General features: G+C 35.0%; 1 protein-coding gene across 2 annotated transcripts in view; it reads left to right on the top strand.

Annotated features, from left to right (window-relative positions):
• The window catches only part of GABRB2 (gamma-aminobutyric acid type A receptor subunit beta2), a 162,469-nt gene that overhangs the window by 120,756 nt on the left and 15,233 nt on the right, over positions 1–26,480 (top strand). For both annotated transcript variants that reach the window (XM_032197254.1, XM_032197256.1), the window contains exons 7-9: positions 18,590–18,727; positions 19,910–20,062; positions 21,172–21,416. In XM_032197254.1, the coding sequence (XP_032053145.1) occupies positions 18,590–18,727; positions 19,910–20,062; positions 21,172–21,416 (536 nt within the window). The remainder of the gene's footprint in view (positions 1–18,589; positions 18,728–19,909; positions 20,063–21,171; positions 21,417–26,480) is intronic.

Raw genomic sequence — 26,480 nt, 5'->3', positions numbered from 1 at the left:
AAATGGTTCGTGTTGCATTTTATTTTTGACTGTAGAGGAAGTTGAGATAGGCTAAAACTACGCACTTCAAATATTGAGGACATTGGCACATAAGAATGTAAGTGCAGTGCAGAGAAAAAAAGTTGCTTATGTGCCATAACCTATCTTCAACAAGGGCATTTTTTTAATCTTTGCTTTTAAAACTGTGGAGTATCAAACATGAGAATAAATGTTTGTCACAGGAAACAGACACTCCTTTGCTCAACTTAAAAAAAAAAGAGAGAGAGAAGAATGAGAGAGAGAAGAATAAGCCACGATGCGCATATATTATTAACAGCAACAGAATGTGAAGGAAATGTGAAGATCTGAATTGTTTCTAAAATGGTTCTATGAGAATGCTCAGGTCAGAGCTTTCAACAAAACTTGAGCAACAAGGTCATGATCTTTGGGATGCCACAATTATTTTGTCATCTTTGCTACCAGCCAGTGTTTTCATCTGGTTTGTAGGATGGGTTTGAGTGCTGTTTGTTGGCACTTTGGGTTTTCAGTTGTTTTCTTTTCCCGCTTCTCATGTAGTGTAAACCCTAACAGGAAGGGTGAAAGTTCAGGACAATTCAGGACTGAAGATGTAGAGGTCAGGGGATGAAGCCAGAAGCTGGATGCTCCTAGTTAGTTGCCTTCTTCTTCTCTAGAAGAAGGCAAAAATCACAACGTTCCTTCCATTGAGAAAATTCCATTTTCTTCTGAAAAAGGCAGTGAATTTTACAGAAGAATGTTCAACAGTGGAGTGTGATCAGGGCATTCAATCTGAAAGTGTTATATAGATCCAACTTCCACTGAAATCAATGTGGGGATATGAGATCACTTAATTTGTAATAATGTGGAATGTATATGCCTTTGACAATTTTCCCTCCTCCTTAAATACAATTTTTCTTAAACTCAAGGGATATATATGTGTGGAAATGGATGCTATAGTGTACTTTTCTAGGGATTAGGCCTGACACATGTAAATATTTCTTTTGTATGATACAACCATTAGAGGATGACTGAGTTTCTTTAGTTATATTGAGCAACAATCTATGGTATGACAATCCAATGAGACAGAGCAATCTGTTATAGTATCCTGATAAAGTCAGTATTATTAAATTAAGGCCTGCAAGTTTATTGAAATACAAGGAAAACAATCTTATCTTTCAAATAATCATACTGAACATATGAAGCAAATGACTTTCAATTTAATTAGCTGTGAGAAAATACTATGTAAGGCTTTCTGTTCAAAGCTGGGTTGCAAATTTAAATGATGAGATTATGCTATTACCTGCTTTATTATTGTGCACAATATAAAAACGATACAGAATGCACAAAGCATATTTCTTGAGATCACAGATACTTAGCCATGATTTCAGAAGAAAACTAAATTGGATATAATTGGCTTCATCACTGTGTGAAAGACATAGGCATTAAAAACCACAAGGGTGAAGCCAAAAGGAATAGAGTACTAATCAGTACAGTTGCATCATGAATCAATCCACTTTTTTTGTTAATTGCTTAAATCTAGTATTTTGATAAGTATGAAATGGATAAATCCAAAGTAATGTGTAAAAGTATATTCTTCGGTTTTCTTACAGCTGCTTTGTCTCATTTCAGTTGTAAACCTTTTCCTATTAAGGGAATTCATTATTAGGAGGAGGAAGGAACAGTATTACATGACAAAATAACATGGTAAAGTCTCTAGCTACCTCTCAGCACATTGATCAAACCTGTCTAAATGCCAATGAGGTGGGACTTCTCCAGTTTTCAGTAATAATTGATCCAGCTTAGAGGTGTTATTCCTAGACAGAAAATAAGCAGTGGGAATTAGTGTTTTTTTGTATTAATTTTGTGATTTTTTTTTTTTCAAGCACATCATTAAGATACTGGTGTAAGTGAGTCTGGGAAACTGTTGATTCCTTAGGGATTGCAAATTCTTTAATGTATTCCTGCAGTTCATTATAGATCTTAAGAAAATGAGAAATTTATAACTGCTTAGTGGGGGAAAAGCTGTATACATGTTAAAAGCTTTGAAATTGATTTCTGTTAAAGATTTGCAAAGACTGTGTATATATGTGCACATATGTATATAAATCAACATGAAGTAGCATTTTTGTTTCTTCTAAAGCATCAGTTGCCTATTCCAAGTACTAGGTGAATGGTATGTATACTAACACAGAAATCTAGTTAGTTTCAAAAGTTAATGTACAAAAATCAATGGAGGAGATGGAATGGTTCTATTTACAGGTTTGATTATAAAGTGGTGCCTTGCATCTCAATCAAGGTGAGTGATCTGTGTATTTAAGTGACTTGAAATGTTCTTTTGTCTTTGTAGAAACATTTATTACAACTAATTAGATATTTAAACTATTGACCAGCCAAAGAGAACTTCTGTCGGATTGTTTTATCTTTTTGCTATTGTTGTTACATGCATTAAAAAACATAAAAAGTTCACTGTAAGGTTCTGTCAAATTTAGCCAACTTCAACAAAGCAAGCATGCAAGAAATGTGTAATTTATTACTATGAAGGGAAGATGAACCAGATGGGAACTTAGATGAGAAAAATGTTGTAGCATATCCATGCTCTTACCTTTCCTCTTGCAGTTATTTCTCATTTAAAACCATATATGTGCTTCTGTTTGGTTATATATATGTGTCGATTAATAGATATGCTTCAGTTATTAGACAGTGAAAAATTTATGAATGACTTTATGTGATTGTGCGTCCCAGCCTAAACACCAGGAATGTGTGTTATTTCATGGTACCTGCAATATCTCCTAGTTGCCAATGTCTCTGTCACATTAAGGGGTGTAGCTGATTAACAGTTATGGGTCCAGTTGGATTCAGGGTACTGAACTATCACAACCACAATAATGTATACCCTTACTCAAGTCACATTTAATGAGAACTGTCACAACTAGGAACAATGCAATCAAGTGCAATTTATTACAGCAACAGGTACACAGGTTCTTTGGATTGCAGGTGATAGTTATTGTCTGCAAAAGTGAGCCAGCATGCATGAAATACATGTACACAAGTGCTCAGCCTGGAAATTAACCCGTTAAAAGGCACAAAGACTCTATAGAGATTTCTAAGTTTCCACAGTGACACACAGTATAACCAAGTGTTCAGATCTCACACAAAGGCATCCCAGTGGAGGAGGAGAGGCTCAGCCCATCGACTGATCCCAGGAGTCCTCAGGATGGCGTATTCCCTCAGTGGTATCTTCTGTTTTGGGAGATGAGACTAATGGAAAGTGGAATTTCAAGCCTATGCTGTAATGCTTCGATCATTGTATCTTTTGTCAGACAGACTTAGAGCAAGCACGGACTATAAAAGGCAATTTGCAAAAGAGACCATCTGCAAAAGACAAATGGAAAATAAGTCCAGAGAGGAGCTTTTTAGAATAGAAAGGACTGCCAGTCCTGGGTCCATGTTTTAACTCAAAACCTAACAGCGCATCACTCTTTCTTCCTTCAATGCTTGTATATTTTAGATGGAAGATATGCTTTCCTCTGACTGCTGTTCTGGAATGCTAATAGTGAGCTGTGGAAGTGCAAAGGTTTTATGGCAGGAGACATTAAGCTAAGGGCTATGCTTCTAAGATCACAGCAAACAAAGATCATTTTGAGATACCACTGCAGCCAGCATAATTTTTTTTAAGAAGCTCCTTAGAAATCAAGCTTGTAGAAGTGGAACTCCCTATAAGAAAGCTTAAGTCAAATTTTAGTGTGTTTTTTTTTTTTTTTTTTAAATTATCATTTATTTTTTTATATCAATTCTTACATGTTGCAGTGATTTAGAATCAGTTTAAATATCTGATTTTATAGGTGCATGTTGTAATTGATTCTAGGTGCATACACAGGAATTAAGTCATTGTTTTTTAATAAACAGATCACAGCTGTTTTACAGTGGATAATTAATGTCACTTGCTGAGTGAGAGCTGAGCTAGGGTAACCAAATGCTCTTGGCGAGAAGTGGGAAGGAAACCCCACAGTGCAAAAACAGGTAGCATTTGCACAGCACATATCATGCCCTGAAAATTTTCTTGCCAGTGTAAAAGCAACTTTGCTTCTAAAACATGTTTACAAAGTAAACAGGATTTGTTAAAGCTGTATGTATATAATGAATGCACTACAGAAATGACCCAGACATTTCTATCATTTTGATGGTTTTGCATGAATATGCTTGTTTTCTCTCATCTATACCAGTAATTGTTTGTATTCCAGCCAGATTAGATACATTACTCTAGACGTTTCCTCCTTCATTGCCTACATGTTCATGTTGTGTTTTTTTTTTTTGTTTTTTGTTTTTTTTTTTTTTTTTTTTTGTTTTTTTTTGTTTGTTTGTTTGTTTTTTGTTTTTTGTTTTTTTTTTTTCCACTCTGCAACAACCTACTGCTTTAGTTCTCTCTATTTATGCCACCAGGAAAAACAGTTAAGAAATGTTAGCTCTGAATTCTTAACCATTGCATTGATACCAGTTGCCAGGAATACTGATAAGTATGTATTCTAGAAAGGAAATACATCTTAGCAGCTGGGCTACAGCGGCTGTAACATTAAGAATGCTTCCTCACATTTTCCTTGATTGGCACAGACCCATTTAGCTACTATGTTGTAGCTGCAATCAGCTATATTTGTATCAATGTGAAAAATGTGCAGTTCTGTATTTTCATTAATGCTTCAGCTGGGGAGAGAGGAAGAAGAACATCAGTATCAGTCTGTAGACAGTAGGGCAGAGATTTGCCACAAAGAGGCTTTTCTATAGTCAGTCCTACTCCTCTGTAATGTCCTGTCCACCTATTCTCATTAAAATGTCAGGCCATAATACATTTTGCATAAATCTATACAAGTCGCAGTCAGATAGTTTTTGACTTCTTCAGAATCCTCTTGTTTGCTAAAACATAAAGTGGCTCAAGTTTCTGAAGAATCAGGGAGTGGTTGAGGTTGAAAGGGCCCTCTGGAGGTCACCTCTTGTCCTTGCAGTGAATGCCACTAAAAAGGGCCTGGCTTTCTCAGCACATTAATTATAAAGCTTTTTTTTTCTACAGATGCTTACTGAATTTCCACTACCATAAGTAACTTTGTACCTCTGAGCTGAAGGATTAACTACTTCTGCCCTACTACTTATGATACGCAGTGGAATCGTTGCCCTCAATTTCAACCATGCTGTTCTGTGGAGTGAGACATGTTAGTTATAATGGCAGATTAATCTAGTACCAGGTGTTCTCCCTCTCCACTTTTCAAAAAAGACGGCTTAGTAATTTGGCAATGTCATTTTCAACTGTACATAGCATGCAGCTGAACTGGTAACATATTTTTTTTTAATTAAAACCTTAAGTTGTAGCAGCTGATCTGAGTAATCTGTAATACATAAACATAGTTCACATTCTTTTCTTCAAATTGCAAGGTTTTACTTTTCTTTCAATAAAAGTAATTTTAAGAAATAGAGAGCACACAATTTTATGATGAAAATTTGTATTTTCAATATAGAATTCAAAATGCTAAATGACAATTAAAGTAATGGTGTTCCAAATGTCCTTTGTTGAAAGGACAGCCTTGAGGCAACAGTGAACATTTTTTGAAACACTCTTTGCATTTCTACTTAGAGACTCTGACAAGGCTTTTTCAAGTGCAGTTTTCAAAATTATTTTCTCTCTCATTATTTATGTAATTATCAAAGCTTTAATCTTGATGTTTTATTTGTTGTACACTGCAGATACATGTGGATTTACTAACAGTAGGGTTCTTTAATGATGAGCTTCTAATATTTATTTCTTTCTTCATTAATAGCGTAGGATTTTAACTCATAAGTATAATGCGGATGGATATAATGAATAGCTTAGTGACTTCATCTTTTCATCGAGGTAGTCCAGTGACTTACTGTTAATTCTAATTAAGTAATCACTGAAGCCAGAGAAAAACATTAACTGCAGTAATTTGTAAAAATGAATTTGGATTTTAATTCACAAAGTTGGTTACTGTAGCAACTTGCCAGATGTAGAAAATACTTCCATCGCAATTTCGCAAGATAGCACTTCTAGAATTGGATATGAAAGGTACATTTCAGTGGATGTTTTGCATACATATCAAAGGAATACCAACTTTCTCCAAAGTTAAAAGAATAAAACAGAAAATGGTGATTGAGTTTATGATTTTAGTTTATTGTTGAATTTTCAACTGTTGGGAATGCTTACTGAAGTACAGATTGCTAATTTTTGTAGGTGTTCCAATACTGTCAAGTAAATCAGTGTGGTCACTGCTAGTTTGGACATGCAAAAGATTCACAGTGGGATTTAGAAAACTCTGAGATCAAGTTAACTTCAAGAACGGGATGAAACTGAGTCATCTTGGTTTTGCATACATTGTTGAGAAGGTACTTTCAACCATCTTCACAGTTGGTACATTGCAGCTGTATCCAGTTCTTTTCCTCCAAAGGGAAGAAGGCTCACAACACAGTTTGCAAGTCCTCCTTGTCCTTTTGCTATGTGGTGTTGGCACAACCATTGTATCCCTGTGGTCACTCACAACAGCTTACAGAAGGCATTGTAGCTCTTCACATACAAAGTAGGTGAAAGGTGATAATTGGTGGGTTTTAAACTGTGTGCAGAAATGAGAAAATAAGCATATTTCAGTGCTCAAACAGAATTGCTTGGGTTGGATTAGAATTTTGGAATGAGTCAGACTTCTGTAAGCAGCTCTGGTAGTTGAGGAAGCAGTACTTCTCTCATTCTGAGAGAAACAAGGATCTAAATGAGACTAGAGGAGCTGTGTAGCCAACAGAACATGAATTACGACCCACACATTTGTTATTGCATATTCCATGTCACTTTACCCTTCAGAACAGGTGTTAGCCACAATCTCATGGCAAAATTTTATCTTTGCTAATTAAATTCTGCCCTGCTAAATTCCCCCTGAAATTTTAATTTGATTTTGTATTCCTCACTGTATGTCATAAATTGCTGTGTGATGGTACTTTGTGCTGTTAAATCGCTGCCTTTAATTGGTAGGTGACATATTCCTTATCCCCAAATACAAAGTGAGAAAATATTTTATCACTAGTGAAATGATTTAAAATTTACTATTGCTGATAGCTACAATTCGTGAAATCCTCATCAGACAAAACTATTTCTTGGTTCCCCCAGTCTTCCCAAATGACTTTATTCAGCTAAAAGTTCTGTTGGAGAATTGTCTAATGGGAATGTTCAGGTAGAACTGTAAATTGTCCCTTTCTTTAAAAAGAAGCAAAGAAAAAAACTTCTATCCATGCTGAGAACTGATTTAAAAACAGTATGTAGTATAAAGACAAACTATAAAATGAGCTAAGCTGAAACACTACTTGTTCTCAAAAGGAAGACATGGTTTGGAAGTATGTTACTAAAATCTGTTATTCACTATGTGTTAGACCATTCACAAGTTAGCACTTCATAACACACTATGCATGAATTTGAACATACCTTAAATATATACTTGAACTGAATTTAGATATGAGCCACAGACACTTCGTAGTCTACGAAAGTTGAAGTGAAGGCAGACAGCTTGTAACCAAAATTTTCCCATGCATTTTTCCCATGCATGTTTCTAACTCATTTTCTGTTTCAAGACCTCTTTTTTCTTTGTGGCAGTATTTTTTTTTTCTTCTCATAAATTGATTTGATTTTGCCTTCCAGTAATTTAAGTGCTTAAATATTTTTAGTCTTTGTAAGCTGGCATTAATTTTCCTTCAATTATGCTGTTTTTCATACAGTCCAGTTTCTAATGTTGTTTAATGTTGTCATGACAACAAAAGCTACTGAAAATCAGGTACTCAATATTAATGTGGCATTCTTTCAGATCTTCTTTCCAGGCTGAAAAAAGTTTATTGGCAGATCCTCAAAAGGTGTAAACTCTCACAACTCTATTGGTGATCAACACCATCTGATCATCTGCCACTGTATCTCTTTTCTTAGAAACAATTTTACTGCACTTCCTGAATTACCGATGACTCTGAAGTATTGGCATATGGTAGCTTTGCAGAACAAAAATGATGTAATGAAACTTCTGACAAAGCTCATAGTACAATTGTATTTTTAAGATTATTCTCAACAAACTAAGTGAAAATACTTTTTGCAGAGAGCATCATTCCTGAATATGCAGTTCAGATTTAGGCTCTCAGGAATTTTGCCATTATCATATACAACAAATATGACTGCCTGGTGATGTTTTTTTTTTGTTTGTTTTGTTTTGTTTTGTTTTGTTTTTGTTTTTGTTTTCCCTGATATTTGCTGTTTGTATGCGATCTTGATATTCAAATTATGTAGAGATTATCTGCCACCGTGTATGTTTTTATATGCATGGTTTTATGCATTATACCATGTATCCTATTAGAGAGGAAAATATTTCAAAATCTCTATGTTTAAAAATACTTTCAGCATTTTTAATGTATACATTCAGAAAAGAACTCCATTCCATTTTTCCCCATATTCTGTTGTTTTCAGTGGATTGCTTGCTAGTTTGCCAATATGTTCTTTAAATGTTGGTATTATGTTAATTCCATGTCTTCAGCTATTGACCACATTCTAAGTGTGCTGATGATCAAACAGAAAATGTTAAGAGTATGGTGTCATTTTCCTTATTTAATGATGCATCAAGTAGCTATAATGAACAAGGTCATGAATATATTTAGTTTAGGGAATATGACAGCAGTTTGATCAGTGCACCATAGATTTTTATTTTAATTTAGCTGTGCTGCTTCCTATGTATACAATTTCGTCCAAAATAGACAAACAAGCCTTGGAAGGAAACTTGTCATTATATAACCACACAGACATTATTAAATGTTGTTAGGCCATTTTCCTCATTTATGCGAAGTGTTATATAGATGTTATCTCCATTCTCTAATAACATTTTTGATGTTGAAAGGTTTTAAGTGGTGCCTTCCACTATATGTATATGTATATATAGTAAGGCTGCAGGAGGAATTTTGGATGTGTTTGAGGCTGTGCAGTGGTTGTGTGTAGCTTAAAGCTTGGTGGTGCATCCTCTCAGAAAGCTGCTATATGAGCTTTGCCTGTGCTGCTGGGCTGCTGGTATTTGCTATGCTTGTGACAAGAGCCGTACAAGTGCTTTATTGTTTTTGTTTAAGGGGAGGAGTGGAGAATGAAGAGGAGGGAAACCTCCTTTTTGTTAACATGCATTTATGTTTATGGCATTTGTTACTATATAATATACTGTAGTTAATTGCCAAACAACATGAAGAGTCTAACCCACTAGGCTCTCCAGTAAGGGCTGTTTTTCTTTAGCCCTTTTCATTTGGTTTTTAAATGCATCTTCACCAACAGTTTTTAAATAGTACTGCATTGGTATGAATTTGCAGACATTAATTGGTTTTCACTTCCTTAAAGAAAAAATATCCTATTTCTTCACCTTGGACTATTAGGCATAGCACTCAACATGCACTTTTTGTTTCAGTAATATTTAGTACTTTGTAAAGCAATAATTGGTTTTAGTCTGTTTTTCTATGAGTGCTTGGTGCTGAGTATGTAGTGTTCTTAGCCATTTCAGCACTTTACATGCTAGCTGGGTGTAATGATAGACCTTGTACCCAGGAAAACATTGGATTTGCAGCCTTTCAATTTGTCTAACAGTTCCACAAGATGTTTCAAGTCAATATGTCTGTTAAAAGCCACTTTGGGGCAGTTCAGTTCTTTAGCATTCCCACTTCTAACTTGTGACAAAGTTACATGATAAAACCTCCATGAGATGCGTGTTGCATGTTCCCATTTATACTTAGCTATGTAAGAAGCCTTTCATTCCTAGCTGTGGACAAATAGTTACCTTGTACAACAGCAGTAATAAAAACTATCATAATAATAAAAAACTATCATAATAATAATAAAACTATCATAATAAATACTATAGCGTATAAGTAATTATAATATAAACAGACTGCAACAGTAATTCAAATATTATGCAAAGTTGGCAACACTGCATATATGACAGTGGCTTAATAAACATGTTGACAAAGTGACTGTTAGATACCTGCAGCACTGATCTGCTCCTGAGCTATGACAGCCTCCTGGAGACCCAGAATGCCACAGAGCTGGTGTGGGGGGGGAACAGCTTTCATGTGGTAACAGAGCTCACTGTACCTGCAGCTTCTTGCTCCTGTGCAGAAGCACCACGCTTCCTGCATAAAATAACTTCAGTGAGTGAATGACACATGATACATGCAGCATAACACTTTTTAAAGGAAGGATGAAGTTGGGAAATAAGAATATAAACATAGGTACTAAAATGTGATGCAAATAAGCCTTGGGTTGAAAGAATATGCTAGGAATGTCACTGCAAAGGGAGTTTAAAGGAGGACAGTTTAAATAGGAAACACTTAAGCACAGTTATGGAATACTGTGAACTCTCATGTGAAAATGTCAAGTTGCTTGATATTTTAGTTTGTTTCAGGACAGAATTTGAGTCATAATTCCTTCAAGAATAAAGTTGTGCAGTTCTGAGTTTCAGAAGAAGTAGTGACTACAAAGTACTAATAATAGCATTTTCCATTGCTGCGTTGTGTATTATACATTATTGTATTATTCATGTGTTTTTCTTTTAGTAAATGACTTTGGGTTTTTTGATGAAGGGCATTTATTTCAAAGGCATGGGAGAGGTGCAGTCCACATGGGGCTTTCAGCATAAAGATGTAGTGCTTTAACTTTTGTATTTGAGGCTGATTTCCTTTTATGTATGTTAAAATATTGTACTGGATTCTGTTTAATGAACATTTACATGCAGATATCCTGCTTTTCTAGCCCAAGAGGCAATCTTATGTAATACATATTTGCATATTGACACAGTTACGATACTAGAACTAGAGGAAAACTGAATAAAAGTCAACAGTGTGTGTCAAAATATACTTTCAGAGAAAAGTTCCTTTAAAGTTTGGCATTATCTTTTCTCAGTCACATCAACTTCATGAAATAAGTACATCCTCAAGCTATGTGTGGAGTTCCTACTCACAAGAGAAGTGAATGTTAACTTTTATACAATTTTGTTAACTTACCCTCCTGAAATGTGAAATGCAGTGAAGAAATCATCTTGGTGTGGTGCCTGGCAACATCAAGGTCAACAACAGAGTGGCAGAGAATACAAGATAAAGCAGGATAGTACTTGTAGGGAAGGATTTCACACAGTTTTGTGTCACATAAAAGACAAAACTTTAAAATGGACTGGAGTAAGTGAATAGTTCCAGTGACCAAGAGGAAGGGACATTGCTTCTGCTGTGAATTTTACAGAAGTCATTCACTGAACAAAGAGTTTGGGGCCCTTCGGGGTTACAGCTTCTGTGTCACTTAAATGAATAGAGATGAAGATTTTTCTCCTCCTTTGGCCTTGTCCCATCTCCTCTAAAAACAATTCCACTTCCTGATACCTTGTGCATACCTATCCACAACCATTAGCATCTAGTTACCCACCAAGTAACTTCTCTTTGTATACTGCATGTACAACCTCGAGGCTTGGGGTGTCAAAATAATTTATTCTCACCTCTTTCAGTATCCTAGGAAAGTAGTTGCAATACTGCCAACCAACCTTTGCTGTCTTTTCTGATATAGGTGTCACAACAGAGTTCCCTACAGAAAAGTCCTCTGAGCCTTGAGGTGCACAGTTCCCACTGAAATATTTTGAGAAGGCAGCAATGTGATTTCCCATACCAGCCAGCCTGTGTGAAGGTCGTGTAGGAATGTTCCAGGTCTCTGGCAGTTCTGAGGAAATACTGATGCAGTTCTAACAAGATCAGTGTATATAATTAACATTCCCATAAACTTCATTCACACAGTACTGTATAAATAGTTGTCCACAGTAAGGGTACATGTAATCCTTGAAAAAGCTTTTAGAAGACAGAGAACTTATTCAGACAGTAAACTATATTAAGAAAAAGTTCCAAAATCTATGTGTATAAACTACTAAAAAGAAAACTACTAAAAGAAAACTAATTTTTGCAAGCTCAATTAAGTGTTCCAAACCAACCTTAATTATGTGTGTGTAAATACAGCTTGTTTTGTTGTTTGTTTTTTTTTTCCAAAATTCTGATGAAGCGTAGCTGTTATCAGTAAGTTTTTAAGATATTCAATGTCTGAAAAAGGGAGCAATGATTCTATGCTTTCATAACAAAATCTTTATTTAGAAAGTTTTTGTTACTATGATGCACTGAATAACTGCATGTAAGGGTAGAATAATATTCAAGAACATTGCCTTGCACATCACTGCAAGCTAATATATCTTAATGAATAAATTGAACAAATGGCACAGGCACCAGACAGCAGGGCTTTCTTCTACAAATTACATTTTTCTCCTTGCAGCCTTGGATTTTTTTGTATAGCTATGAAATAATTAAGCAAAGTGAAGTATTAATGCAGTTTTATAACTAGTATGTTAAGGTTGCCAGATGTTGTTCAAATTTTCTCTCCTTTTTAATGTACATTGGTGTTCAAATTGTAGGCTGATAATGGGTTGTGGGGAACTTGGATATCAAAACCAAATGTTGTAAGGTATTTAAAATGAGCTTATATAGATGATGCTTTACTGTTTCATTTGTTTTGATATACTCGGCTTTTTATTTTCAGTTTTGAAAAGGCTAAATCTCAAATCAGATTTCTTGATTGGAAAATTCCAACTTACACAGTATTTCACTGATGACTTCTCTTAAATCAGAAAATTTGGAGATTTATTTACCTCTTAGAAAACAATATTCAATGTCTGAACCCTTTCATCACTTCTGGAACATATACAATTTTTGTACACAGATTTTTCAAAGCATATATTTGAAATGAATGTGGCCAGTCAAAGTAAAAATGTAGATATCAGAACAAATATGAGGATGAATACAGGTTGTAATGATGGCATTGGTGTAAATGTAGGTATTTGTTTTTCTCATTTGATCTGTGTGCATAGTAAGGGGTAGGAGGGGAATATTTATTATTTTTAACCACCCAGTGTGGATGCACATTTTATTACCAGAGTCTTCTTCCTGAAAACATAGCCTCCTAGTCAGGTACAGAAGGCGATTACTAATAGTTGTTTTTGAACATAGAAGCAATCTTGAGTTTTGTCCATAAAGCTCAGGTTTTCATCAACCTTCTAAACTATTTCTTTGAGATACAACTGAGAAATTGAGTATATATTTGCATCAAAATCAAAAAAGATGTTCCCTCCACACCCAACCCGGATCCTAAATATTGTGCCAAAAGATAACAGTACTTTGTTAATGTAATTCAAAAGTACAAATTGAATCTTCAGTTACACGTGTGTCATTTAAAAACACATGAGACTTCATATGTGGTTCTTTGAATTCAGTTGAAGAGATTACCCATGCGAAATCTATTCAATTTTTAGTTATTTTGCAAGTATGTCCTTCTGTTAATGACAAAGGTATTTCCTCAAATGTATGAGGTAGATTCTGTCAATTTTTTTCCTCAGTTATATTCATGCATAGCGTAGGATACTTGACAAGTGAAGACTAAGCAGATTAAGGCTGACTAGGTTCAAGATAGTGGAATGCCTTCAAATTGCTTCAGTTGAGGAAATGTACCATCAACAGAAGAAGGAGGGCAAGAAAATAGTGTAGGACCAGAAATCATGGTATTTATTGCCTTGGAGATTTGTGTCTTCCTTTCACTTCATTTAAAACAGCTATGACTAACTTTTTTTCTTGGGTGATTTTGCCCCCAGTATGCTCAATCAGTTTATCCAATTGTTGTGTGCTTGTTATGTGAAAAAAATAACACAGACCTTCTTAAAGGAACTGTAAAGTTGTAGTGTTGTTTTTGTTTTTGTTTTTAATACCGTACTTGTTTAATTATTCAGTCCCTTAGAGAATAAGTTAACAAAACTCTGCACAAATCCAGTGAAAGTATTACAGTTGAACGGAACTATTGTCCATTTGCTTAATGTGCTTAATGATGGCCTATGAGTCCATAGATTTTTGTATATTGTAAAGATGCTGTCATTTTTTCAAAAAAATGGTGTTTATAATACAGCTGTATTATTCTCCACGTGTGCTGTTCTTATTGTAAAAGGTTGCTTTATAATAGTATTTCTTTTCAGATCCTGCTGCTTAGTTTTTACGTGTTTGGTGGTGTTGACCAAAAGTCAAATATGCTAGGTTATCAGAAAGATTGTGCAATGTCAGCTTTTACCAAACCTCTAGACCTGCTGGGCAAAAATCTCATTGGAGTGGCCAAGTAGTCCTACATCATGCTTCAGTGCTGATAAATCATGCCTAGAACAATGATAGAAGATCTAACTAGAGGGACACTTGGACATTTTCTCTGATGAACTTGAACAGAGTTAGGATTAAGATAGCTCCCAACAGCATCCTTTTGGCTTATTGTTAATGCTGAAGTGGTTTTCCTTAGTTTGGACGTGATGCAGAATGAAAGCTTCCATTCCCCAATGATATTCTAAACCTGCTCAGACAATTTTCCGATGGTTCAGAACAGAATTACATTAATTCACAGCCTTGGAATCCTCTCTACATTTTGGCTGTATTTACACTGTTTTTCATGTTTGTCATTGTTTTTTTTTTCCCTAAAATCAACAAATATCTTATCTCTAGTCTCCATGTGCTACAGTAGCATTACTATGTGGACTACTTGAATTTCCATACAGAGTGCACACTGCTCATTAGTAGTGTACATGTATCTATATATGTCAATAATATAGACCTGCTGTCATGTACAAACAAAAGCGTTGTGAGGCAATTAATCCCTCTAATCAATCCAATTTAGATAAATTGGCATTTTTTAACAATGTGTGGTGTTTCTGATAACTCTTGTGTCTAAATAATCTCATGCTCAGCTAGTAATATTACAGCTTTCATTTGAGGTTGTCTACATTTAAAGAGCTTATAAATTTTGATTTCTGATAAAAAGACTGATTTTTTATTATTTTTTTTTGTACTTTCTGTATGAAGAGGTTTTTATTCTTCATGCCTCTAGCTGTTTGTTTTCCTTCTACAAGGAGTGACAGATGATAAAGCACTGAAGTAAAGGCAATGATAAATACCCTGTCCCTGTTAATGGGAGTTGAGAACGCTTTGCTTCTCTCAGGATTGGTGCCATATTTCCAGGGCAATGTATTGATTTGGTTGACTGCCGATGTGTGATGCATGACAGAAATGAGAAATTGAACATTTTGAATGTTAAGTAAATCATGCTGCTGATGATATATAAATGATTTAGGAAAAAGCAATCAATCAGATTCTCTGTCCTGGTTGCAGTGCTACATACAATTTAATATATGGTAAAACAGTAGCTCTTTTGCAATCAAAATCAAATAGTAGTGTGTTTGTTTACTAAAATCAGATTCTTGCAAAAAATACTTGCAGAACTTTGTTTTTAGTATGCTTTACTTTCTGCATTACTGATGTTTAAGCTGTTGCAGAGCAGTGCTCACACAGAGCTGAGGACATTTTAGATCCTCATGCTGCCCTGCCAGCAAGGAGGCCGGGGGTTCACCAGGAGCTGGGAAGGGGCAGGACCAGGACAGGGCAGGACCCAGGGTGCCCACAGGGACATCCCGTACCATGCAGCATCATGAGGGGAGAGTAAAACTGGGGAGGCTGGTCAGAGGGGCTGCTGCTACTTAGGGAAGGGATGGTCATCAGTCAGCAGGTGATGAGAAACTGTATTGTGCATCACTTGCTTTGTATATGTTGTTACTATTATTATTAAAGGTTTTCAAGCTGTATGTTTCACAGATTGGATTCATTGGTTCAAGAAACTAATTCCTCGTTACTTAACATGTTAAATACTTAGAAGGGCCTCAGTATTTCAGGACATTTTATATGGGAAGAGACTTAAAGTACTGTACTCTTCCATCCTTCCATCTTCAACCACCTTTTGCTGGATTTAGTCTGTTGAGGAAAAATAACAAGGTTAACTGAAGAAATTAGAGATAGGAAGGGAGGCACTCATGTAATTATGCAGTTTCAGAAAATAATAATTATGCAAATTACATTATTTCCTCATGAGAACAAATTCTCCTGGGTAAATCTGAAATTTGACTTTTTTTTTTTTTAAATAGTTTAACTGATGCTATAGAACAGTTCTAACAAGAGGCTTGGCTGAACAAAGAATGTCTTGCATAGTCATCGGAAGTAGTTGTGCTAAAACTATTCTTATCTCTAGATACTGCAACTCGTGGTCAACAGGCTACAATTTTATGGTGTAAATTTCTACGTGAGCTAAATCAAAACTGGTAGGTTCTGATGATTAAAAGTGAAAGCTTGAACGTGTGTTTTATCACAAAGTATGTAAGAAGCATCAGTACAATTGTGTAATCAAAGCTACTGCTCGTTTGATTACAGAGGTTAGACCCACTGACAGATAGCATTAATCTTGGCTCCTTTTCAGATCTCTCATGTTTTAGACTATGAACAGGTAATATGCATTAAATGTAAAAATTGACATCTATGAGGTTCTTCATTTCACAAAAATTCAGTGTAGAGGAATTTAGGTGATTTACTTGATGGCAATGTCCAAACAGAAGAGGGAAGCTGAATATTATGTGAGGCTATTAGTCCAAATTATGTTAAGTTTTTCCCTTGCTTCTCCTCTTGATAACGCGAAAGAGAAAGTATGACTGGCAACAAACTGGTAACTATTAATGTAAGCTCTTTGATGATGTGAATTCAAACTCTGTTTCTTAAGGAATCTGAATACATCAAAAGGCATAGCATGTTTCTCATTGTGTGTTTTTTGTTTGTTTGTTTGTTTGCTTGTTTCTTTTTCTCCCTACACAAGCTTATTTGGAAGATATGGGTCTCTTCTTTTCTTTGGTTTATGTTGTCAGTCAGAGCCAGTCTTTTTTTTTTTTTTTTTGATAAAAAGCAAGGTTAAGAAAGAACATATTTCACAAAGAGATGAAAAAATCTATTATCATTAGTTTTGCTGTTAATATCAGCAATTCTGAAAGAAGAGCAGGTTCCATCCTGAATTCTTGATGTCAACCATATGTTCAAAATCTGTCCCATATAAATAAGATGGCTCTGGTTGCTGAATTTAGTTTTCATTTTTCTGCCATCAAACTTATTTAGGTTTTCATGATACTAGCATCATGAAAAATAGGAGTCACACACACAAAACTGGAATTGCCATCAAAATGCTGTAAGAACGTGACTACCAAAATACTTTAAAACTTATACTTTAATACTGTATGTTGAATAGATTTTTATGGTTGTTTCAGTGTTTTCATGTATTATGTGGTTCATATCTTCAAACTTGCTAGTTTTCTGCTACTGCTGTACACCTGGTTTATACTAGGTTTATCAAAAATTAATGATGCATGGTACCAGTTTTTATAAATTCTGGGTTATCACAAAATATATATTACTTGCATTATTACTTGGAATCAAATCACATTTGAGCCCTCTTGAATGTCATTCAGTGTTGTTTTGTTTTTTGTCTGTGGGCAAGATCAAACTCAAATACATGTATATATAATTTTGTGAGTTTCCCACAAGGTAATAGTCATTATTTGCTCATAACTGTTTCTTTATATTTTCAATTTTCAATAGCAAAAATCTTTAATAAGTTGCAAACATTTGAGAGGGTCTTATTTCCTATTTTTGTTGCAGATTTATTTCTGTTCTCCAGTGGTCAGTTTTCTACACCAATAGAGTATTTAGGTTAGCTCAACAGCTGCTAGGAGAACCCAGATTCAGATTTCATGCATATGTTCTACAACTGTGAGAACACTAATGCTGTTTTTTTTTTCCCTATCTTTTTATTTGGTTGGTTGGTTGGTTGGTTTTTTGTTTGTTTGTTTTGATGTTGTTGTTTGTTTTAGCTATGCAGAGTGTGATGGCTTTTGAATCTGTTAGTGTTGCTTTTTGTGGGTGCCACACTAAATGTGATTGTCTTTTCTTGCATTCAAGCATCTTTTGGAAGAAGGAGTGGCCTTGTTTTACAAGTGAATCTAAATGGGTTTGAACCAGAGTTTTTCATTTTCATCTAAAAAAAAATAAATTAAATTAAATAACAGATGAGGTTATAAACCACACTGTGTCCAGAGCAAACGTCATAAGACACTGTATGCTGAGCTTCTCTCTTAACCATGTTCCTCTCACTGTCCTCTTTCCTATGTTGACCAGGTTGCACAAAACAAGTACATCTCTTCTGTACCTCTCTTGGTGGCCTGGCTACATTTTGGTTACCCTTGCTGATGTTTTGGCTCAGGTGTCGCAATTGCAGTAAAGCCACACTGTTTTCTTCAGCCTTGGGATCAGCTGCTACCTTGAGCTGTTGAATGTGCAGTTGCTATCCATAGATAGGATGTGTGTAATTGTAATTTCCTATTAAAGGTTTGCTTCATGAATATATCAGTATTAAATATATATATATATGTGTGTGTGTGTGTGTATATATACACCTGGAATTGCCATTTGAAATGATATTTAGAATTACCCGTGTCTGTCTGTGTACTTATTATTTTATCCTTAGTGCTTTAGAAATATATTTGAAAGTATTTTATGAATGAATTCTTTTGACTGTTCTCCATGATGTGGGAAGTGATGTGTATCTTAACTCTTTGCTCCTGTTTTATAGATGGCTATACAACAGATGACATTGAATTTTATTGGCGAGGGGGTGATAATGCAGTCACAGGAGTGACAAAGATCGAACTGCCACAGTTCTCCATTGTAGACTACAAGCTTATCACCAAGAATGTTGTTTTCTCTACAGGTTTGTGGAGGGGAAGCTACAGGGGGAATTCACTGGAAAGACTTTTAAAAATGAGCAAGTTCTCAATATGTAGTTCAGGATCTGAACAAAAATTTTAGAAATTGAAGTAAATTAAGGCAGCAACTGAATTTTTTAAAAATAAAGTAGTTGTTATTACAGTTTCCACAGTGTATCAGTCATTAACATATGACGGAGATACAATAGCCTGTCTTGTTATGGCTCAGTCAAGTAAGACTTTTTCTGTTTTTCTATGAAAATTGACTAAGCCACCTTGGTGCCCTATCTCCAACTAGATATAGCCCAGCTTGCAGAAACCTTTCTCTGACTGTTTCTAGATGTTCTTTGTGCCAAGTGGTGTTAGGCTAATTATTTTGTTTTCACTGTAAAATCTTTCATGTCCTCCTTCCACGGGACTATAGTTTAGCCTATGCTAGCTAACATATGACTTTTGGAAGGCTGAAAATATTTTGTATGACAAGAAGTGGAAAATAAGATTGGAATCCTTGAACAAACAGCTAAAACATTTCAAAGACATATTAAATCATTCAAGAGAAACAAGACTTGGGCTATTGGTATTTATGTACTCTACCTACTTGAGAAAGCTGCTAGGTGTGTTCAAAATAAAACTAGGAGGAAAAAAAAAAAAAAAAAACACTTTTTAGATATGGACAGAAATCATCTTGGGAAGGAGTATAGAAGGACTGTGCATTCCAAATTCTTCAAAACCAGGGAGAGCAGCACTTGAATACATAGTGATCTGTAGGTACCCATTTCAACAAGTGTTTCATATACTTTTTTTTTCTGATGTCCAGTGACAAAGGGGAAGTGAAGTATTGCGTTGTTTGGATAGAAGGTTAGAACAAAGGTTACCCTGAAGGAGGCATGCTGCAACTTGTCAATGAAGAAGCATTTTTATGCTTTAATTCTGTGAAGTATGTTTTGGATGTCGATTCCTGAATATTATAATTACCATCAGGAAAGAACCTAGCAGCATCCTTGTTACCCTTAAAATAAAAGATTATTTAATCACAATTCTTGCTAGAAATTCTACGGCTTATTATCCTGGATCTTTCAACCCTGTGTGTACTCTGTGTTGCATGAAGCAATAAAACCAGAATGACAGGAAAATGTTTTCAGGCTTTGTGCAAGTAAATTATGGCCATACCAAATATTCTCTTTTAGGTGCCTACCCAAGGCTGTCTCTCAGCTTTAAACTTAAGAGAAACATAGGTTACTTCATTCTACAGACCTACATGCCTTCTATTCTGATCACTATCCTGTCCTGGGTTTCCTTCTGGATTAATTATGATGCTTCAGCTGCAAGAGTTGCTTTAGGTAGGCATTTTTACACATCTCATGTAGTGTGCACTAACTGAATTCTTTTTCTTGCTTGTGGCTTAGTGGATAGTGCATGATTTGAAAAATAAATCTCAGATCTTTTTATGTCTGGCTTGTAAGCTTTGTATATTTTGAATCAGCATTTAAATCATCCCAATTTAAATAAAAATTAAAGTGATTTCATGTCTGAATTAGCTAACTGTATAATCATTGTAACCAGAATTAGCCTAATTGTCTCAATGTTTTCTGTTGTTGTTTTACTGCTTATTCTCCAAAGAGAATGCATTTCATTTGGTTTTGCTCATGGCAGTCCAGAATACACATTCAGCACCATATTATGGAATACAAATTGCTTTTCCTTTTGGGTATGAATTAAATAATGTTTTACTGGGGTTTTATAGGTAACTTCTCTGAAGTTGAAGCTCCTTAATTTTTTTTTCTTTACTGTTACCTTGCATTCTAAAAGTAAAACCATTTGCCTAATTAATTTGTTGAGAACTCGTATCTCATCAGTAATCCCCTGTGTCCTTGTTTATACTGTGCCCCTCATCAGAGGATCCAAGCATGTTACAAAAATAAATGAGTATCTACTGTCAAATTTTGTATAAATCAGACTGATTTCTGCATGGTCCTGAATCGGATAAGTAAGTAAATCACCACAAAAGACAATTGAGAATTTGACATTTAAAGTTTTTCTTTCTGCATTTTGTAGTAAGAAATTAAGTCTGCAGACAGCATGAAAATGCTGGAGGAAGGCAAGATACAATAACTCTAGGCTGGTAATTTATAACAGACTGTTAAGAGAAGATTGTGGTTTAGCTGGTTAAAAGCATGCTTGTTGAATACAACTACTGTTTCTTTCTTTGATTACAATTAGTTATGTGTGTAATTTTCTTTGCTGTGCAGGATAAGGAAGGAATATGAATAGAAGTTGCTTGTTAGCAGAAAAAAAAAAAAAAAAGCATCTAGAAGCACCTAGATTTTTTTCAGCACTATCACTTGAATATTATGAACTAAAATGTTAGAAAATTAAAAAATAATTCAATCAGACTTCTTCTTTCTTTTTCTTTTTCCTTTTTTTTTTTTTTTTTTTCTTCTTTTTTCAGGAATCACAACTGTACTCACAATGACAACAATTAACACTCATCTTCGAGAGACTCTTCCCAAAATTCCATATGTGAAAGCCATTGACATGTATCTCATGGGATGTTTTGTCTTCGTTTTCATGGCTCTGTTGGAGTATGCTTTGGTCAACTACATCTTCTTTGGCAGGGGACCTCAGCGTCAGAAGAAAGCAGCAGAAAAAGCTGCCAGTGCCAACAATGAGAAGTTGCGAATGGATGTCAATAAGGTATCTTACAATAAGCTTACTTTCAGTTCTGCAAGATAGAGCTTTGAAATGTTATTTCTGATACAAAATGAATGCAGCAGAATTATTATGATTTTGCCTTAGCTTTCTGTAGAGCAGCATATTTAGCCACCTCACCAGTGAATGCTGCCCTCTATCCTGGAAAATTGAATGATTTTTTTTCTAAGGCATGCACTCAGATAAACTTTACTGTGAGTTGTTTTCTCAGTGGGGTTGTAGACTTAAATATATCTAATCTGTTTGCAAAGGAACAAATCCAAAATGATGGCTATATTTGATATTCTAGTAAGAGCTGTATGGAACATTTGAAAGAAAAAATAAATTTAACCTATTTCAATAAATCTTTCAAATGACCTAGATAATAAATGTTTGTTATAGAAGTGTTTAAAGCTTGGAAAGTTTGCATATTTTCGACATATAATGACCCAGAATGTTGTTGACTAAAGAAGAAACTGCTCAGAAATAAGGCATCAACTTGCTGTGCACTTAATTCTGAATCTGAAAATGGTCCCCTGGGGAGGGAGAATTGAAGGCAGAAAAGACATTTGCCAAGACGTACACTTTTGGAAAAAGTATCCATTATGCTTTACGAAAATGGAGCACTTGTCATTTTTCACTGTGACCATTTTTGATGAGTTTCACACAGTGGCAAATCTGGGCTGAATACTAAAATGTACTCAGTGTGAAATGTATAAACTTTCACACACATGCAAAATTAGGAAGTTAAAGTTATATACTCCCTCCTTTTTTTTTTTCTTTTGGTATGGAAAGCTTCTTGTATTCATAATTCAGCATGATACTCCAAGAGAGGTTAAAAAAAAAATCTAAATCAGAAAGAAAAGGAAAAAGAAAAAAAATATTTGTGAGTGGAAACAAAAGTTTCATACAGCTCTAGTGGTGAAATTTCTCATGTTTGTTCAGAATTTCTGTGCTGTCATAGACTGCCCATGGACAGAAGATGGAACTGCAAAAACTCACATATCTATAATATTAAACAGTTACAGTTTTAAAGCCTATGGTGTATATAGTTTTATAGTATTTTAAGATGCAGGATTACATTTTCATGGCTGAGATCTCATTCATTCAATAATTTATTTTTTTCTTTTAATTTGAGAGAAACATGTTTTAATGAATGAGGGCAAATGCATAATGAAGAGGTTAGTTTTGATGGTATGATACCATAGATTGCTCATTTTACTCATTTTACTGCTCATTTTACTTCTGCAGTGTTCATGATTACTATTTAAATCCAAAATAAATTCTCATTCTATTGGTTATGTTTCATTTATGTATAAAGTAATAAAAAGTATTTCATTTTTTTATAGCCTTTTATTTCATTTTTCAACTTTATTTTTTAATAATCAGGTTCCCTTTAAATAATGAAAGCCATTAACTAAGAAACTATAGATAACATAGATAATTTTCTGAGTCTCTATCTGCATCTACCTAAGGCCTTTCATGTGGAAATTTAAGATTCTTAGATATTAGCATGTCTTCCAAGCCCCTCTACTGTTTTGCATGTGAGATTCTCTATATACTTAATCATACAATAGATCTATCATATTTGATATCATATTGATATTCTCTCATATAATAGAGTATCAAAGTCTATTGGCAAATCGCTAATCATGAACTAGAATTTGAAAGCACTAACTAGTCCTTTTGAATGTCTGTTGCAGAAATTCATTAGCTCACAGCATTAACATGGAGTACACTGGGGAAAACTTTACAGTACTTACATTTTTGAAATTGAACCTTTAGCTTTACCAGGCCAGTGCAGTTCATAATCTGTGGCAGTTCTGCTCTGGGATCCCAATCACACCTTGATCTGATGATCAAGTTTGCAATCCCTTAAGCAACAGACAGAGAACCAAATAGGAGAGGAAAAAAGAACAGTAATTTGAGAACTTTGTCCTGCTGCACATAGAGAGCTTTGGGGAGGAGGAGAGGAGCTGACAGTTGCTCTTTCTCTCTGATCATCAACAAGAAAAAAGGTTTGTATTTAATGGACCTAATTTTCTTCCTGAAAGGGGGACAGATATTGTATATTATTTTATTATATTGTGTAATATTTTCATGCACAAGAACCAGAAGTGTGTCTTAATGAGCCTTAATGAGCACTCTGTGTCTAAATAGGATCCAACACTGAAGGACTATGAACTACAAGTATTTTTTTGTGATATTACTAGATTCCTCAAATATCAGTACATGGAATATTATGAAATTATGCTTGTGTCTTTGGATACAACATGAGGAAAAAAATAATAGCAGTAGCAATAAACCTTGAAATGATGAGGATGAACACTTCTATGCAGCTCTGTTACTGCATATAGACATTGTAAATAAGGCAGGTGAATAGTTATTGGAACTGCTGCTTGCAGTGCAGCATCTTTGTTTATACAGTATACATCAGCAAATCTATAATAAATTTCTTCATCTTCTAACAACAATTCTTGTAACAGCATCTTAGAATTTGTCTGAATAGCAAACGCTGGTCATAAGAGAAGTGTCCATTAGTTCTTCCATCCACAAATACTTGCAAAATCATGGGCACCAGTTAATACCTATGCCCTTTATGCTGTTAAATTCTCTGGTATAGAAAGGTTCTAGGACAGGTAAAGGCACTGGTAGCTTCTCATTTTTTTGTTCAGTGTTATTCAGAAAATACCACAGAGTCTACAAACTAGCAGAGGAGCAAAACAGAATCTGCTCTTCCATGTCTGAGGTATCGGCTAAATCCCAAGTAATCCCTTGGAGATTTGGTGACTCAGAAAGAGAATGCCATATTTTTTCTATATGAGCACACACCATCAGGCTGGCTTCAGAGCTTCTCCTGGGCTATTCCAGATGGAACTGTGGCCAAATATTTCTTTAAATTTTAGATTGAATGTCATATGCCAAATGTGGTGAGTTTGGTTTTGTGGGTTTCTTTTGGTGGTGTTTTTTGGTTTATTTTGTTTGCTTGTTTGTTTTTGGTTGGTTGTGGGTTTATTGTTGTTGTTTTGAAATGTCATGTAATAGAAGATTGTAGAAGATTTTACTTTCAAAGATTGGCTCTGATTGGGATATGGAGTGGAAAAGCAGAGAAGAGATTAGAGCTATATCTTGGTTTTCTTCTTGCATTCTAAAATGTGAATAATAAAATCATTGATAAATTCAAAGGACATAAAGTCAAGGGAGACTCATGCATGCTCCCTAGATATGCTGTCACAGACTCATTAAATCTCACATGCTCAGTTTTCTTTGCCATGATTTCATGTTGAAATGGCTGTGTGTGTAATCATTCCACTCTTGAAACTTCTCGAGCTGTTTTCAACAGTTTATTCCTTTAGTCTAACTCTCATCATCTTTTGCCTTTGTCAAGGCTAATTGTTCTCTCTGTAAACAGTCACATTCCTTACAGGTAAATTATCTTACATTGTCTTTCTTCTTACTCTAGACATCCTTCCATTGTTGGAGATGGCATTTCTCCTCACATCTCTTTTCCAAGCATGTCCTCGTATCTTCCCTTATTTCTTCAATGCCTTTATTATCTCTACAGTCTCTGATTTAGGAATCTTTTCTGTTCTGAAGGGCATAATACTGCAAACACATATGGAAGGGTGGATGAACAGGGAGTGTGGCATTTCTGCTGTTGAAGATATAATGTGTTGTGAACTATGGTATATATATATACTCTATCCCATTAACTACTTTATTTTATTCTGTGATACTTCATTCACAAATTTTATTCTATGGACTTTTCTATTTTTTATAGGAATGTTGACAGGAGTCTGTATTCTTTTGATCCTCTGTAGTCACATTTTGTGCCAACTTTTGTTTAGGCTCAGTGCACTAATCTGTTTCATTCTCTCGTGGTTCTTTCCCATGATTAACAGATACATATATACATATTGGGGTTGGGTTGGGTTGGGGGGGGGAGCAAATTATAACCTCTGGCTTCATAAATGTAATTCATTTGACTATTCCTGTGGGCAATTGTACACACACCTGTGTCTTATTTTACCCTCAGTTTTTAAGATCATGTGTCAAAGGCTTCAGTGAATCCCATAACTTCCATCTGTTAAACAAATAACTGTGATACAGCCCTCCTAGTTTTCTCCTTTATGAAGCCTGATTTCATTTTCAAGATGATTAGCCTAGCCAGGATCTCAGTGTAAACTTGGTACAACAGCCATTTTAATATAACTAATTTCTTTTATTGTAGTTCAAACAGTTAACTTGGTGCGTTTTCTCAGTACTGATTTATTCCCCAAAAATTTCTTCAGGTATCCAATAGCCAAATTAGTTTTTCATTAATTTTGGTGTTTTCTCTTGCATTGTTGATCCACTAATTTTAGCTTGGTTGTTTCCATCCCGGAACTGTGGTTTGAATGGGCTTGGTGATCACTGTGATGTGTCCATTGCATCTTCTCTTTGTGTTGCATGAGATTTACAGTTTGACTGCCTGTCAGGTTTCCAGTATATTTTCCTGTGTTATTAAATTCCCATTCAACCTGCTACTTATTGTTATGTCTTTTGGATTCATTGCTGTTTTCTCCACAGTTGCTCATTTAATTCAGATTACTAAATATATTACCTTCTCTGGAGGTGTAAGGAAGGTGAAAATGTTCTTCAATATCAGTGATATTTGTATATTTGTTATTCTAGATAAATCAGAAAACATTCACTACAGCTATCTAGTATTTTAATGGAAACCAGAACTGTCATCTTAAAGAACAACATGGTAAACATACTGGGCTGAATGAAAGGCTGATTTATGGCCTCTTCCTCTGTAAAGAAGCACTTCTTGGGTCTTACCAGCTGTACATTTGAAAAGGGGTGATTAGAATGGAAAAGCAGCTGTATGCCGTCCTCTTCCAAAACAACAGACTGGAAGAGTGTCAGGCAGCAGAGAAATGGTGCTGGCTGTGAGTATTGGTATCAGTTCCTTCATCAAGGCTCTTGTAAAAAGAAAGGCTACAGATCCATCTCCACATAGAACATCTTGTCGGTCTTTTTTTGGACATGTGTGTGTTTTCCTTACTAGATATTAACTAGAAACAG

The sequence above is a fragment of the Aythya fuligula genome, chromosome 14 (genome assembly GCF_009819795.1).
Source record: "Aythya fuligula isolate bAytFul2 chromosome 14, bAytFul2.pri, whole genome shotgun sequence".
Taxonomy (NCBI): domain Eukaryota; kingdom Metazoa; phylum Chordata; class Aves; order Anseriformes; family Anatidae; genus Aythya; species Aythya fuligula.
Note: the sequence above shows the minus strand (reverse complement) of the source record. Positions and strands in the feature narration are given on the sequence as shown.